Below are 18,403 nucleotides of genomic sequence, written 5' to 3' on the forward strand. Positions count from 1 at the left end.
ATGTTCTAAAGGCCACACCGTGTTCTCTCTAGTAGACTGTTGGGAAGTGAAAATGGTGAGGGACAGGGAGGGAAAGATAAAACATGATTTTTAAACACACATACTTAAAAACGCACATACCCACACTTACATACACACTTAAAGGTCTCAACACTTCAAGTGGCCGGAGCCTATCAGAACTCAAGGCCAAAGCCTACCCTCCCATCCCCCCTACACACCCCCCACCCTCCAATCCCACCCCCCAGGAGTCATTGCTATGTATCTCATACACACAGCAAAATCCCTATCCCCTCCCCAATGATATAAAAAAAACTAAACAGATAACTTACTTTCTTTAAATTATTTTTAAAAGTCTCTTAAAAGATTTTGACGTTTAAATACTTCCTCTCTTCTGATAATATTAAACACCAAAAGGATCCACAACTGTTTGATAAAACCAACCCTCCGTATTTCAGTCCTGGCAAGAAGAGGGAAGACATCAGCTCTAATCGATCTAATTAGGAGGTGGAGAGGCCAAGAACAGAGAAAGTACTCTTAATCCTTCACAGCTTAACACATTCTCACCTCTCTAATACCAGTAAAAACTATAATAAAATAGTTAAATTTCTGAGGCAGTAGATATAACCAAGCCCCTCTACCACCCTCCCACCTGCATGTCAATATTCATTTATTCCCTAGTCCAAGAAGGGTGACGTATTTCATGAGGGAAGTAATTTCCTTAGTCCAGAATCAGTAGTTAAAAAAAAAAAAAAAAGTTGTTTTTATGGAAGTTTTTTTTCTCCTCTTCTTTTTCTTTACTTAGGAAGGGGTGGAAGTGGTGGAGGAGGTTCTGATGGTAGAGGTGGGAGCCGGGGTTTGTCTGTATTGCCAGACCTGGAGGACATTCCACCACCCCGTGGATTCAGATATTCACCATAAGAATGAACAAATTCAAATGCAGGGGGCTGAGTGGGCTGCACACCTTGGGCACTGAGAAGGGAGTGAAGCATATTCACAGTATCTTGATAGTCTATTGTCTGGGTTGTGTTGTGACCATTGGCCCCAGTGGGCCCTTTGTCCAGTTTCATATGAGGAACTCGAGTTTTACAGCTAGGCTGTGTAAAGGGAAGGCCACTTGTGTCTGAGCTATGCCCAGGCAACTGGGCCATTGTAGGAAGAGGAGGGAAGGGGAAATTTATGGAAGAGGATTTAGTACTCTTGGCAATCTTGGCTGGATGATCAAACACTGCCCCTCCAGTCTCTTCAGAGGGGCCCCTTTTACGAGTAGAACTGGAAGAGGAGAAAGAACTAGACAAGCTATAGGGTTTGTGTGCTAAGGTGCTTGTCTGGCTACTATGTTTTGGATCACCTGGACGTTTGTTCCCAGGACCAGCTGGAAGCTGTGAGTGAGAGTGCTTGTGTGAGTGGTGATTATGATGATGATGATGATTAGATGGGTGGGTCTTGTGCTTTTCTTTGTGCTCTCGGCTCTTTGTGACACTGTCCTCTACAGAATTGTGCTTGTCAGCTGCAGCATGGACTTTAATGCGCATTTTTATCTCCTCTGGTTTTGAAGAGGCAGCTTTATCTCCACTTGCCACTGGGATTCTCATTTTGAGAGCTGCTTTGTCAGGTTTTTCCAGAAAAGGCCGCTCAGGGTTTTCTGAGCCCTCTACGGGCATTTTCAGAATGACCGAAGAATGGCTATCATGGTGTGACAGAAGATTCTGGGCAGCATATGCATATTGTGACTTCACATTGGCCTCCATGTTCTCTAATTGCCTCTTTTGGGCAGCCAACTCTTCTGCATGCTTTGCACGGTATTCTTTCAGAGACACTTTAGCTGATGGCACACTCTTACTATTTTGCTTCTGGGAAATAAATGTATTCGAACCATCCTGTTGCAAAGAATGATCAACTCCTATAAGTGCTAAATTCTCACTAGTCCGATGACCCTGAGCAGGTTCCAGTTTAAAAGGGGGTTGGGAGGACAGCCAACGTTCGCCCTGCAACATCTCCACATTGCTTAAGTTGCTGGATGACTCTTCAGTGGCTGGAAGGGAAGGCACTGCACTTGTGGTAGAAGTTGACATGCTCATTAAACCTGCGATAGTTGTGTCTGAAGAGCTCTGGGAAATCATACTGAGAATTGTCTGCTCCGAAGTGTTTTCATCTGTTCCTCGATCATCTGCTTTTGTTTTCTTGGGAGCCTGGCATGCCTAGAATGAAGCAGATGACATCTCTTTACTTCAGGAAATTTATAAAATGGAAAACAAAAACAAATAAGCACAACCTAAAATAAGAAGACTGCTTGCTGAAACACTGGAAGTTTCAGATACTGAACAGGCAGTTGGCTACTCTGAGATCAATAATTATAACCACTAGAAGTCAGATTTTAAAAACCTTCAATCAAGAGTCATACAAACAGATCTCAAAGAGATCTCTTTACTCCCATGTTCACTGCAGCACTATTCACAACTGCCAAGATAGGGAAGCAGCCCAAGTGTCCATCCATCGATGGGTGAATGGATAAGCAAAATGTGGTACTTACATACAATGAAATTGTGCTTAGCCATAAAAAAAAAAAAAAAAAAAAAAGAGGAGGATTCTGGGAAAATGTCAAGAGTAGAAAGCACCAGGAATCTGTCTCCCCACCTAGAAAACAATTGGACTGGCAGAATCTGTCTGATGTAACTATTCTGGAGTCCGTTGAAGGCTTGCAACTTTTGGGGCAAGCCTTGGACAGTAAATTGAGGTTAATTTATATCAGTTTCATCTCTCAGCACATCAGCAACTACCCATCTCCTACCCCAGCCACAATGAAGGCAGTTGTGCACCTGCTCCTGGAATAGCCTGCACACACTTTGGGGAAGCCAGTACCAGCAAAAGACTATCCTACAAATATCAAGCTCTGTGCTTTGACCCCTGATTGCAGCTTCTGATCACAGAGGTACAGACCAAGAGGCAGGCAGCCACTGTTGTTGTGCCTCCCTCCACTGTTGCAAGCTCCTCCCCTTCTGGCTAAAGTAACTTCCAGGGGATCTGAAGCACGTGCATCCTTTCTCCTCTTCATTTTTTGCTTTTTTCCCCTTTGGGGAGCCAGACATTAGAAAACTTGGACCACACATTCCCAGGGAAAGGATCAGAAAAGAAGTGACAATACCTTAAGTTTACACCTCAGGCTGATCCTCATCAGCGACACCATACAAAATCAAATCCACTCCACATCCAAAAACAATAACAAAAACAGAAAACCCTGGGAATCTGATTTCTAGAGTTACCACATTATTAGATTCAAATGGCCAGCATTCAACAAAAAAATCACAAAGCATTTAAAGAAACAGGAAAGTATGGCCCATAAGGAAAAAAAATAAATCAACAAAAAAATGCCCCTGGAAAAGACCTGATGGCAGATCTACTACACAAAGACTTTAAAATAACTCCCTTAGGGGAGTCTGGGTGGCTCAGTTGGGTGAGCTCCCGACTCTTAATTTCAGCTCAGGTCATGATCTCACGGTTCATGAGTTTGAGCCCCATGAAGGGGGCTCACTCTCTCTCTCTCTCTCAAAATAACATAGTAAAAAATTCAAAAAAAATAGTCTATAACTGTGCCTTTGTTTCCTACATGATTTAAGAGACTTAATACATTTTAAGGGAAAAAACACAATTATTAGTGTAAAAGCTAGTTATTACTGTAACTTTGGTTTGTAATTCAAATCTTAGTTTCTATATAATTTAAGAGCCTAATGCATCTAAAAGGATTATTAGTTTATGTTCTGGGGGCATGCAATGTTTAAAGATACAACTTTGTGACAGCCAACAATCAAAAGATGTGGGGACACAGCTAAAAGGAGGAGTTTTGTATGTATGTTACTGAAGTTAAACCAATATAAATTCAAATTAGTATAACTTTATGATGTTAAATGTAATCCTCATGAGAACCACAAAGAAAATAGCCATAAAATACACACAAAAGGAAATGAGAAAAGAATTTAAAATTTTCACTATGGAAAAATCACCTAAAAGAAGACAGTAATGCAAGAAATGAGGGACAAAAAACTATAAGGCATATAGAAAACAAATAGCATAAGCATAATGATATCATTTATAATTACTTTTAAGTGTAAATAGATTAAATTGTCAAAATGCATAAAAACATATGTCCAACTATATATACGCTCTCTACAAGCAACTGAGATCCTAAGACCCAAACTTGAAAATAGGAGGAGGGAAAAAAATACACCATGCAAACAGTACCCAAGAGACAGCAAGGGTGGCTAGTGGTATACTTTTTTTTTTTTAAGGTTCTAAATTTTTTAAGTTTATTTATTTATTTAGAGAAAGAGAGAGAGAGACTGCATGGGTGTGTGAGTGGGGGAAGAGCAAACAGAGAATCCCAAGCAGGCTCCATACTACCAGCTTGGAGCCCAACACAGAGCTCGAACTCACAAACTGTGATATCATGACCTGAGCCAGAACTGAGAGTAGGACATTTAACTAACTGAGCTACCCAGGCACCCCCCAAGGGTGGCTACACTAATATAAAACAAATACACTTTAAAACCAAAAAAGTTTTCAAAAAAAAAATAAAAAAGGTTTCAAGAGAAAAGAGCATTATATATTAATACTAGGCTCAATACAACAACTATAACTATTATAAACATTTACATACCCAATAAAAGACCATCAAAATACAGGAAGCAAAACCCACAGAATTGAAGGAAGAAATAAGACAGTTTTACACTAATAGGTGCAGACTTCAATACCTACCCACAACAATGGACAGAACAAACCAACAAAAGATAAACAGAATTTAAAAAATAAACCAACTAGCTCTAACAGACATATATGAACAAACACTCTACCCAACAACACTATAAACATTCTTCTCAAGTACACATAGGGCAATTACCAGGATAGACCATATGTGAGGCCACAAATTAAGTCTCAATAGATTTTTAAAAGACAGATACCATACAAATTAACTTTTTTGACCACAACAGGGTAAAGTTAGAAATCAGTAACAAAAGGAAAACTGGAAAATTCACAAAATTGTGGAAATTAAACAGCACTTTTTAAAAATATTTATTTATTTAAGAGAGAAAAAGAGAGCTCAAGCAGGGGAGGGGCAAAGAGAGAGGGGAACAGAATCCCAAGCAGGCTCCGCCCTGCCAGCACGTAGCCCAATGGGGGGCTCAAACCCACAAACCGTGAGATCATGACCTGAGCCAAAACCAAGAGTCAGATGCTTAACTGCCTGTGCCACCCAGGCGCCTCTAAACAGCACTTTTAAACAACCAATGGATCAAAGAAGAAATCAAAGGGGAAACTGGAAAATACTTAGGGATGAATGAAAACAAAAACACAACTATCAAAAATTATGGGATGGGGGCGCCTGGCTGGCTCAGTTGGTTAAGCGTCCGACTTAAGATCATGATCTCATGGCTCGTGAATTCGGGCCCCACACTGGGCTCCATGCCGACCGCTCGGAGCCTGGAGCCTACTTTCGATTCTGTGTCTCCCTCTCTCTCTGCCCCTCCCCTGCTCGCACTCTGTCTCTCCCTCTCAAAAATAAAATAAAACATTAAAAAAATAATTTTTAAATTTATGGGATGTAGCGAAAGCAGTGCTAAAGGAGAAATTTATAGCTATGAGCACTGACATTTAAAAAACAATAAAGATCTCAAATTAACAAACTAACCTTATAACTTGAGCAACTAGAAAAAAGAACAAACTAAAGCCAAAGCAAGAAGAAAGGAAATACCAAAGATTAGAGCAGAGATAAACAAAACAGAAAACATAATAGAGAAAAATTAATAAAACTAGAAGTTGGCTCTTTGAGAAGATCAAAAAAGTTAAACCTTTATTTAGCTAAATGGTCTGAGAAAAAAACAGAAGACTCAAACCACTAAAATCAGAAATAAAAGTGGAGACATTGCTACCAATTCTACAGAAATAAAAAGGATTATAAGAGTACTTTGAACAATCATATGCCAACAAATTAGATAATCTAGATGAAATGGACAAATTTCTAGAAACACAAAACCTACCAAGAATAAACCATAAAGTGTAGAAAATCTGAACAGATCTGTCTAGTCAGGAGACTGAATCAATTAAAAAAAAAAAAAAAACTCCCAACAAAGAACAGCCCTGGACCTGATGGCTTCACTAGTGAATCTCAACAAAACGTTTAGAGTAACACCAATCTTTTTTAAATTTTCCCAAAAATTTGAAGAGGAAGGAACACCTCTCAACTCATTCTATAAGGCCAGCATTACCCTGATATCAAAGCCAGACAAAGACACTACAAGAAAACTAGAGCGCCTAGGTGGCTCAGTCAGTTAAGCGTCTGACTTTGGCTCAGATCATGACCTCACGGTTCATGAGTTTGAGCCCCGTGTTGGGCTCTGTGCTGACAGCTCAGAACCTGGAGCCTGCTTCAGATTCTGTATCTCTGTCTCTCTCTGACCCTTCCCTACTCTCTCTCTCTCTCACAAAAGTAAATAAACATTAAAAGGAAAGAAAGAAAATTATAGACTAATATCCCTTATGACCATTGATGTAATAATTCTCAACAAAATACAACAAACTCAGAGCGCCTGAGTGGCTCAGTCGGTTAAGCGTCCGACTTCAGCTCAGGTCATGATCTCACGGCTTGTGAGTTTGAGCCCCGCATCAGGCTCTGTGCTGACAGCTCAGAGCCTGGAGCCTCTTCAGATTCTGTGTCTTTCTCTCTCTCTCTGCCCCTCCCCCACTCACACTCTGTCTCTCTCTGTCTCGGTCTCTCAAAAATAAACATTAAAAAAAAAACCTAACAAACAGAATTTATCAGCAGCATATTAAAAGGATTATACACACTATGACCAAAGGGATTCATTTCTGAAATGCATGAATGGTTCAACATACAAAAATCAACCATGCAATACATCAAACACAATAAAGGAAAAAACCACATGATCGTCTAGATACAGAAAAAGCATCTGACAAAATTCAATACCCTTCCATGATAAAAACACCTAACAAACTAGGACTAGAAGGAAACTACCTCAAAAAAAAAGCCATATACAAAAAACCCACAGCAAATATCACATTCAACAGTGAAAAACTGAAAGCCTTTCTGCTAAGATACAGAAAAAGTCAAGGATGCCCACTCCTATTCAACAAAGTACTAGAAGTTCTCATCACAACAACTAGGCAAGAAGTACATGGGTGGCTCAGTGAGTTGAGCATGTGACTCTTGATTTCAGTTCAGGTCATGATTCCAGTGTCATGGGATCCACACCTGCATCAGTCTCAGCACTGAGTGTGGAGCCTGCTTAAGATTCTCTCTCTCCCTCTGCCCCTCTCCCCTGCTCGCATACACTCACACTTTCTCTCTCACACTCAAATTTAAAAAAATAAAAATAAAAGAACTAGGCAAGAAAAAGAAGTATTCAAATTGGCAAAAAAGTAAAATTATCTGTTTGCAGATGATATAATCTTGCATAGAAAACACACACACACACAAAAAAATGAATTCAGCAAAATAGCAGGATACAAAGTCAACACATAAAATTCAGTTGCACTTCTATACATGAAGAATCTGTAAAGGAAATAATGAAATAATTCTATTTACAATAGCATCAAAAAAAACAAAAACAAAAACAAAAACGAATGACTAACATAACAACTTGTACAATTAAAACTGCAAAACACTGTTGAAAGAAATTAAGACATAAATGAAAACTCGTCCCATGTTCTAGATTCAAAGATTTAATATTGTTAAAATGTGAATATTATTACCCTAAGTAATTTACAAATTCAATGCAATCCCCACCAAAATCCCAATGATGTTTTTTGGCAAAATAGAAAAGGCTACCCTAAAATTCATATGGGATCTCTAAAGACCCCAAATAGCTAAAACAATTTGAAAATGAGTAACAAAACTGGAGAATTCACACTTCTTGATTTCAAAACTTACTACAAAGCTACAGTAATCACTGTACAGTAATACAGTGTGGTACTGGCATAAAGAGACATACAGACAAATGAACAGAATAGAAAGCCCAGAAATAAATCCATGCAATATATGGCCAAATGATTTCTGCCAAAGGTGCCAAGACCATTTAACGGCAAAAGGATACTTTTTTTTTTTTAATGTTTATTTTGAGAGACAGACAGAGCATGAGCAGGGGAGGGACAGAGAGGGACAGAATCCAAAGCAGGCTCCAGGCTCTGAGCTGTCAGCAGAGCCCAATGCAGGGCTCAAACCCACGAACCACGAGATCATGACCTGAGCCAAAGTCAGACTCTTAACCAACTGAGCCATCCAGGTGCTACAGGATAGTCATTTCAATAAACAGTGCTAGGAATACTAGATATCCACATGCAAAAAAATGAAATTATACCCTTGCCTAATACTACATACAAAATTAACTCAAAAATGGATACAGAACTTAAAACTCTTAGAAGAAAACACAGAACAAAAGCTTCACAACAGTGGATTTGGCAACTTCCTGGATATAATATCAATGGCACAGATAACAACAAAAAGAACAATCTGAACTTTAAAAATTTTTTTTATTTTTCTAATTAAAAAAATTTAAGAATCACTTCAAAAAATTAAAATTAAAAACAGCAATTCCACTTCTGGGTACATAACCAAAAGAATCAAAAGCAAGGTCTTGAAGAAATAAATACTTGTACACCCATGTTCACAGCAGCATTATTTACAATAGCTAAAATATGGAAGCCACCCAAGTGTCCATCAACAGATGAATAGTTAAGGAAAATGTGGTACATACACACAATGGAATATAATTCAGCCTTTAAAAGAAACAAAACTCAGTAAGCTACAACATGGATGAGCCTTGAGAACATTATTGTAAATGAAATAAGCCACAAAAAGATAAATACTGTGGGTGCCTGGGTGGCTCAGTCAGTTGAGCGACTGACTTCAGCTCAGGTCATGGTCTCACGGTTTGTGAGTTCGAGCCCCGCATCGGGGCCTGTGCTGACAGCTTGAAACCTGGAGCCTGCTTCAGATTCTGTGTCTCCCTCTCTCTTTCTGCCCCTCCCCCACTCATTCTCTCTCTCTCTCTCTCTGTCTCAGAAATAAACATTAAAAAAAAAAAAAGATAAATACTGTATGATTCCACTTCTATGAGGTACTTACAGTAGTCAAATCATAAAGACAGAGAGCATAATTGTAGTTATCAATGGCTGGAGTTGGGGGAGGGGGAATAGGTAGTTATTTAATGGGTATAAAGTTCCAGTTTTACAAGATGAAAAGAATTATGGAGGTGAACGGTAATGATGGGTGCACAACGATATGAATATATTTAACACTACCGAGCTATACACTTAAAAATATTTAAGATGGGGTCCCCTGGGGGCTCAGTCAGTTAAGCGTCTGACTTTGGCTCAGGTCATGATTTCATGGTTCGTGAGTTCAAGCCCCACATCGGCCTCTGTGCTGACAGCTAGCTCAGAGTCTGGAGCCTGTCTTCAGATTCTGGGTCTCCCTCTCTCTGTCCCTCCCCTGCTCCTGCTGTCTCTGTCTCTCTCTCTTTCTCCCTCAAAAATAAATGAAACATTAAAATAATTAAAAAAAATAGTTAAGATGGTAACTTTAATGTTATATGTATTTTACCAAAATTAAAAAGAAAAAAAGATGGAAATCCAGCCATCTGCCATAATATGAACAAACCTGGAAGGCCTTTTGCTGTGAAATATGCTAGACACAGAAAGACAAAAACACTGCATGATCTCACTTATATGAGAAATCTAAAATAGTTAAACTCATATAGACAAAACAGATAGTGGCCTGGGGGGAGGAGGAAAACAAGGACATGTTAGTCAAAGGGTACAAAGTGCCAGTTATACAAGGTAAGTCCTAGAGACCCACTATACAACATAATGTCTGTAGTTTAACAATATAGTACTGTATATGCGAAAATTTGCTAAAGGGGTCAATCTCGTTAGGTGTTCTATCACCTGCCAAAAAAGTTACATTAATCTATACCAATGCTACAGGCAATTAAAAAAGTGAATCTGTGCATATCTAAAATCCATTTGTGAACGTCTATGCCTTATGACTGCATAGGACAGCAGTTAGTCCAAAAGCAAATTCCAGAAATATTGGTGAGGTGTGATGTGATTACCATGGTGACCTATGTACTCATAAGCCTCCTTTGAATCCTAGGCAAACTCATTTTCTACAATTCACTGAGCTCAGAAGAATGAAATTAAGTTTATCAATCTGGATTTCTGAGAATGCAGGGAACATCTTAAAACAAACTTTCTATCTGACACTAGGGGGAAAAAAGATTCCATTATGCATAAGTAAAACTTTGAAAAATATTTGAAATACAACTTTAGCCTACAATCTAAATAAAAACAAAGTTCTAAAATCCATTTAAAAAGCAAATAATGTCAGGGTGCCTGGGTGGCTCAGTTGGTTAAGTGTCCACCTTTGGCTCAGGTCATGATCTCACAGTTCGTGAATTCGAGCCCCACATCCATCGGGCTCTGTGCTGACAGCTCAGAGCCTGGAACCTGCCTCATCCTCTGTGTCTCCCTCTCTCCCTACCCCTCCCTGTTCATGCTCTGTCTCTCTCTCAAAAATAAATAAACATTAAAAAAAAACAAACTTAAAAAGCAAATAATGTCAAAGACAGCATGATACCAGCTCTAACCCTGCAACTCCATCTTTCCTGTACCAGAAGTCAACACTTTTATGACTCAGAGAAGCCATACTTTTCCCAAAAGTCTCCACACAGAAAACACTCAACCAATGTTGCTAACTGACTATATCACAGGAGTTGCACAACACAAAATAAATCCTGCTATTACCTACCACCATGGACTTCTGGGCCAGTATCCAAGCTATGAAGCTATCAGTATATAACTAAGAAAAGGAAAATTCCAAACATGGGGTACGTATCCAATTCTGCTATATTCACCGTGCAGTCAAAAGAAAAAAAAATAGTTTTGTACCGCAAGCTGACAGCAAAAATTCTTACCCTCCAATTCCGAATTCGTTTGAGCCTGTTGGGAGTTTTCTCCAGAATCTGTAGAAATTCATGTGTCAGTTCTACAAATGAAATAGAACATTTGAGAAAAACTTAAAGCACAAGTAAAAACCAAGAATAACCTCAACTAACTATTTTCTTCTGAATCAAGTCACTTTGGGCCAGATATGTGACAGATCAAGAGCAAGTGCTTTCAAAGGTCCCTTACTCTAAAACTTACCATCTAAAAGTTCCAAGGTCACAGTGGCGTCAACATACTCCCACCAGTGCTTCCCATCAGTTGAGACTGGGATCTCCCAGTTGGACCACTTGCAAGCCAGATGAATGCAGACACAGGCCACCACAGGAGGTGTGTACTGCAGGCTAAATGTGGTCAAATGCAGGCTGACATCAGAGGGAAGGAAACAAGAGAGTGTCATGAGCTCTCAATTCTGAACCCAAAGTTAAAACTCTCCATTATTTAAAAAGAAAAAAAAAAGTTAAAAAAAAAAAAAAAAAAAAACCACTGGGGAGTAAAAAGGGCAAGAAATATCCAGTGCTCTGATCCAGCACTCAACATGACTTTCCATTAACCCACCTGCCCACTCAGGTAACATTTCTAAACATTTTGGCTACACATCACTCAATCCACATACTGACGAAGGACAAGAACCTCAGGACCAGGACCAAAACCAAACAGACAAGGAACTCTGTTATTTAAAATAAGGATCTATTAAAATAAGCTTCTTCTGAGAAGAAGCTTAGAACTTAAGGAAAATTGTAAGATTTTGGCTATGTGTAACCCCTAAACCAAATACTTAAAACCCCCTTAAAATTATCTGGTCTCTTGCCAATCACAGGTCTGGTCCACTTAAAATAACGAATAGACAATCACTCTCTTAATTGTGAATGTGGCTGATTGATGGTTTACTTCAAAAATGTCTCCTATCAGGCTATAAAAGTGAACTTCTTAGTCCCGGCAGTCAACAGAAGTTATCTTTGGTTTTCATGAACAATCAATTAGAGATGAGAATGAGCAAATAATTTGGTAATACAAGTTATATATTAATTATTTTAAAGCAAGAAAAAAGAAAATTATTATAACTCTTTACACATATATATGCCCATTTATCTGGAATGGAGGAAGAAAAAGGAAGTCTTTTCATTATCATAATTATTGCAGAATCCTCCAAATTAGATTCTCAGTCACTGTCAATGAACCCCAAGTTTACCTAAACTTACAGAACTATGCTCTTGGATATTTTAAAGAAAGGTAAGACATGCAGAATTGAGTAGGCTACCAAACAATCAGTACTACATAATTATATTACCTTAGCAAGTTAAACAGCATGGAAATTTAAGGTACAGTATGAAAACTGTATAGAAAAATCAACATTTACCAGAGAATTGTCTGTTAACACATTGTTATCAAAGATCCATCCTGGGTCCTTGGGTTCTAGTTTACTAAGTGCCAGACCTGGTATCTTTCCACATACCCCTCAAAAGGTGACAATTCCAACCCAAGTAAAGTCCTATCCCAAAATATAAGGGAAAAATATTAAAATATAAACCTGTTGGTTGCCATGAAGTAAGAAGTCTGTGCTAAGTCCTTGCTTGCTAAAAAAAAAAAGGGGGGGGGAGAGAGGAAAAATTATTAGTTCCTTTCATTCTCAACAATCATTTAGTGAACATTTAATATTTCCACGTAGAGAATATCATAACGAATAAGGCAGACAGGGTCCTTGATCACCTGCTATTTAACATTATACCAAAAGTGACAAATTAGTTTTTGTAATTACAGTAACTATGCTGCTTCCAGACCTAGGAACTCAAGCTTTTTACACACCAAATATTTGGGGTACTTGTTTAAAATGCAATTCCTGGACATCCTCCCTACAGTGTGACTCAGTATGTCTGGAGAAGGATACAAGCATTTTTAACAGGTAACCCAGAAATTCTGATGCAAGAGTTCACTGAGAAATACTGAACTGGAAGATGAACTAATTTAGAGGCAAGATCAGAACCCAGAAGACCTTGATATATTTGGTAAAAGTGATTTGTGCTTTAAAAAAAAAAAAAAAAAAAAAGGTTTTTAATGGAGTATCCTGTGATTCATACCCCAAATCATCAAATAACATGAATTACTGACATATCATAATCAAGGGGGAAAAAAAAAAAACAATGACACATCCCTCTTTCCCCAAAAAACTTCTCTGGGTAAAATAAAGCCAATTTTAATCTTTCTTAAAACTTAGTCTTTTCAATATTAGCATGTATCTACCTCTCTTTAACCTTATCCTTGTTCAAAATAAACCTTCTTATGCTTTCAAAATATAAAGAACTTGGGGAAACTTTGGAAGGCAGCTATGCTCACCACTATACCACCAATGCTGCACAAAAAGTTGGGAAAACTTTGGGAATTTACAGATGAAGCACACATTAGCAAAATATAAAATAAAGCCAAATGTTAGTTTCATCTACAAAATGAAAAGGCACTCCAATGCACAAGTGTCTAGATATTGCTACTACTATTAAACTAAGTAAAAGGAACAAGGTTTCATGCAATTATAGCTACTAGGTTAAATTAGAAAAAAAAAGGAAGTCCTGCCAAGGGTTTGTCAATCATGGAAATAAGTCAAATAAATTCTACATGATCCTCTGAGTGGCCTAGGACAATCAACCCTAAAATCAAATTAAGATCACCACTCCCAAGATAACCTTAAACTGCTATTAGATACTCATGATTTGACTTTATAAAATCTGCTCCAGGCTCTGAGAAACATCCTCAAGAAGCTAATTCTCTTTAACCGGAGAATTTTTCTTAAAAAATTTAAGAACCAAGAACCCAGGGCACCTAGGTAACTCAGTGGGTTAAGCGTCCAACTTGGGTTCATCATAATCTTATGGTTCGTGAGTTCAAGCCCCAAATCAGGCTCTGCACTGACAGCACAGAGCCTAGTTCAGATTCTCTGTCTCCCTCTCTCTCTGCCCCTCTCCCACACGCATGTTCTTTCTCATTGTCTCTCAAAAATAAACATTAAAAAAAAAAAAAAAATCCTCGGGGCACCTGGGTGACTCAGTCAGTTAAGCGTCTGACTTCAGCTCAGGTCATGATCCCACCATTGGTGGGTTTGAGTCCCACCAACTCAACTTTAAAATCCCAAGTTAGAGGGGTGCCTGGGTGGCTCAGTCAGTTAAGTGTCTGACTTCAACTCAGGTCATGATCTCATGGTTCATGAGTTTGAGCCCTGCGTTGGGCTCTGTGCTGACAGCTCAGAGCCTGGAGCCTGCTTCAGATTCTTTGTCTCCCTCTCTCTCTGGCCCTCCCCGACTTGTGCTCGCTCGCGCTCTTTCCCTCCCAAATATAAACATTAAAAAAATTTTTTTAATAAAATAAAATCCCAAGTTAGAAACACTCGTTTTGATTTAAACCAGGTAGTCCTTTCAATTTAACTTCTAGCTAAATTAGCTGTTATATATCTGTCCACCATAAATAAATCATAGCCATTAAATGGTAAAACAATTTAAGACAACCGTTTCAAGTTGGGATTCCTTACCTCGAACCAGTTGAGTGCACTTTACCACATGTGTATGTGGATGATCAATTGTTAGTTCAAATCCTTTTAAAAAAATAAAATAACTAGTTAAAAAGCTAAAGATACTAGAGTCATTTTATACTTCTATCTGAGTCATCATTAATGGCCTCTCTCATTTTCCTCTCCCAAAAGTGCTGTTCAGAGGCTAAGAGGGTCACACAACATACACAGCATGCTCTTCTCTAAGACATATGATCTTCAATGACACTTATATCTTGAGCTAGATAATAAAGCTAATGCACTTTTAAGACTCCTGAGGAACCAATAATCTCTAAATAGAAAACACTTTTTCTAGGGACAATAGAATATAAGGTTAGAATAAACAGTCATTCAAGTATAACTTCTAAAGCTTAACCTTGAGAAAACATTTTAAAACCTATTCCTCTTGGGGCACCTGGGTGGCTCAGTCAGTTAAGCATCTTGGTTCGGGTCATGGTCTCACAGTTGGAGCCCCACGTTGGGCTCTGCGCTGACAGTGTGGGGCCTGCTTAAGATCCTCTCTCTCCCTCCGTCTCTGCCCCTCCCCTGCTCATGCTCTCTTTCTCTCAAAATAAACAAACCAAAAAAAATACTCCTTAAAAAAAAATTTTAATAAAATAAGAATAAATTTAAAAAAAACTACTACTTTTATCTCAGTTTTGTTTCTTTTCAACATTCTAACTTATAATAGTAAGTAGTAATCATTTATTTAACCCCAAATGGTGTTTACCAAAAAAATACTTAAGGAGAAATTGGTCTATAAAAAATTTTTAGTAAGTTTCTTTTCTTTTGCATATGTAAATAAAATTTTCTAGATACAATTAAAAAATTCTACTGAGAAATTTACATGATGTAAATTATTCTAAATGGATGACTCAGGCAAATTAAATCTTAGTGGCTTCCACATTAAAATATTAATAAAAATTTATTCCACCAGAAAAATATCATTGTCCCCTAAAATATGTTACTTTGAAGATAATTTAAAGTAAAAAGCTAATTAACATAAACTTCAGAGATAAGCTTTGCAGAACTGTGTGTACAGACATGCAATAAAATACAGCTATACCAGTAACTTTCCAACACGACTCAGGAAATCTTCCCTTACCCAGAGAAGAGAAAAACAGCCCAATAGAACTAAGAAAAAAATCTTTGTTTTCCATATTTGGTAAGCTTTTAAAAGCAGTGTCTCTGATAAAAATAATAATAGATAATAGCATCATCAGCATTGCCCATCAACCATGATAGCTTGAATTTCTCCACCTCCACTTTGCTAAACACTGACCACCAATTTTAAAAATAAATGCTATATCTAAATATAATGACAAACATGGGAATGCAAGGTGGTGCAGCCACTCTGGAAAATAGTATGGAGGTTCCTCAAAAAACTAAAAATAGAACTACCCTATAACCCAGCAATTGCACTACTAGGCATTTATCCAAGGGATACAGGTGTGCTGTTTCGAAGGGACACATGCACCCCCATGTTTACAGCAGCACTATCAACAATAGCCAAAGTGTGGAAAGAGCCCAAATGTCCACTGATGGATGAATGGATAAAGAAAATGTGGTATATATATACAATGGAGTATTATTCGGCAATCAAAAAGAATGAAATCTTGCCATTTGCAACTACATGGATGGAACTGGAGGGTATTATGCTAAGTGAAATTAGTCAGAGAAAGACAAAAATCATAGGACTTCACTCATATGAGGACTTTAAGAGACAAAACAGATGAACCTAAGGGAAGGGAAACAAAATTAATATAAAAACAGGGAGGGGGACAAAACAGAAAAGACTCATAAATATGGAGAACAAACTGAGGGTTACTGGAGGGCTTGCAGGAGGGGGGATGGGCTAAATGGGTAAGGGCCATTAAAGAATCTAGTCCTGAAATCATTGTTTCACTATATGCTAATTTGGATGTAAATTTTTAAAAATAAAAAATAAAATTAAAAATATATTATAATAATAATAATAGTAATAAAATAAATATAATGACAAACAGATCATAAAAATCCATAAAGGAAAAAAGTTCTTTAGTTTCTGCCATTATTTATCAGAGAGTTAAAAACGGGGGTGCCTGGGTGGCTCATTTGGTTAAGCATCAGACTTCAGCTCAGGTCATGACCTCACAGTTCATGAGGTCTGAGCCCTGCTGACAGCTCAGAGCCTGGAGCCTGCTTCAGAATCTGTGTCTCCCTCTCTCTCTGCCCCTCCCCCGCTCACACTCAGTGTATGTGTGAGTCTCTCTCAAAAATAAACAAACACTTAAAAAAAACTTTTTTAAAAATTGACCAACCTTAAAAAGCAAATCATGAACCCAAAATTTAAACACCCTGCTAACTGCTACTCTATAGGTTGGCTATACCTGCACTCTCCACACTATACAATTTGCAAAACCTCTATAATTTGCAAAACCTTCAGTAGAAATTTTCTTCCTGTTTCCTATTTTGCAAATTTTAAAATATTATATTACATTCATTTTTTAATGTTTTAAAGAAAAATAAACTTACCTAAAGTCTGCAGAATTATGCTTTCTAATATCACCAGATCTTGAACTTGTTGCAGGTAAGCCTGCAGGTGAGAAGATAGATAAATTATTCCCCAAAAAGGCACAATATATGAAGTGTAAACAATTCTAACACCCCTTCCAGGGAAACCAAAGCAATAAAAGGCAGGAATGGAGTTAGGAGGTAGAGTAGGAACTAAAATAGAATCCTTGTATCTATTCAGCACAAATTCTCCTCTTAAAAGAAGAAAAAAAGTAGTATACTGAGATATAACACTTTATTGATAACTGGCTACAGAAAAGGCACCAGAGATTTGGCTCACTTTCAAGAATAATATTTGTGATGTAGACACAGATAATTAAAAATACATCTTTTTCAACATCACCAAAATACATCTGTAGATCCTTCCTATAGTACTATAGGCAATATCAAACATTTGACTACTGATAAACCTTTGAGGTAGATTTCTAAAAATTATAAGAAGAGTTCAAAGGAAAAGGGAATAAACTAACAGAAAAAAACTCTCTCAGATTTGTACCAGCCAATACTATAGCCACTATCCACACATGGCTACTGAGCACTTAAAATGTAGCTAAATTTAAATGTGTAATAGAATATACACCAAATTTTGAAGACTTAATTTAAAAAAATGATGCAAATTACCTCAATAATGTTTTAATATTGATTTTATGCTGATATTATATTTGGTGTTAAATTATATAAAATCATTAAAATTTCTTCTTTTAAATGAACATTCCATTTTTTAAATGAAGATTTTAAATCAAATTCAATGAAATGTCAAAAATTTTTAATTACACATGACTCCCATTATATTTCTATTGGAAAGAAATGGTCTAGACCTCTAGGAAAATGAGACTGAGGGAGGAGTTAGATCTATATACTGTAGTGAAGTTTCCACTTTATGATCCTGAGGAAGTCCAGTAAGGACTTAAACTATGCCAGTTCTCCTCTCCATATAGTGAAGAAAATATCTTCTAAGATTCATCATCTCATGTGAGCACTGGGTGTTGTATGGAAACCAATTTGACAATAAATTATACTTACAAAAAAAAAAAAAAAAGAAAAGAAAAAAAAAGATTCATCATCTCATGAGGAATAGAAACTCAAGTGAGGGGCACCTGGATGGTTCAGTCAGTTACGCATCTGATTTTGGCTCAGGTCATGATGTCACGGTTCCTGAGTTTGAGCCCCACATTGGGCTCTGTGCTGACAGCTCAGAGCCTGGAAACGGCTTTGGATTCTGTGCCTCCCTCTCCCTCTCTGCCCCTCCGCCCCTCCTCTGCTCATATGCAGTCTCTCTCTGTCTCTCAAAAATAAATAAACATT

General features: G+C 37.7%; 1 protein-coding gene across 2 annotated transcripts in view; it reads right to left on the reverse strand.

Annotated features, from left to right (window-relative positions):
• Positions 1–255: 255 nt before the first annotated feature.
• Positions 256–18,403, reverse strand: part of CCNT1 (cyclin T1) — a 28,998-nt gene continuing 10,850 nt past the window's right edge. Inside the window, exons 4-9 of one of the 2 annotated variants that reach the window (XM_049625358.1) lie at positions 17,060–17,120; positions 14,528–14,590; positions 12,542–12,587; positions 11,212–11,375; positions 10,983–11,053; positions 256–2,198 (exon numbers count right to left, since the gene is read on the reverse strand). In XM_049625358.1, the coding sequence (XP_049481315.1) occupies positions 795–2,198; positions 10,983–11,053; positions 11,212–11,375; positions 12,542–12,587; positions 14,528–14,590; positions 17,060–17,120 (1,809 nt within the window). In that variant the 3' untranslated portion in view covers positions 256–794. Of the gene's footprint in view, positions 2,199–10,982; positions 11,054–11,211; positions 11,376–12,541; positions 12,588–14,527; positions 14,591–17,059; positions 17,121–18,403 lie in introns of those variants that run through there. The other variant, XM_049625359.1, reaches the window with a different exon arrangement.

This window comes from Panthera uncia, chromosome B4 (assembly GCF_023721935.1).
Source record: "Panthera uncia isolate 11264 chromosome B4, Puncia_PCG_1.0, whole genome shotgun sequence".
Taxonomy (NCBI): domain Eukaryota; kingdom Metazoa; phylum Chordata; class Mammalia; order Carnivora; family Felidae; genus Panthera; species Panthera uncia.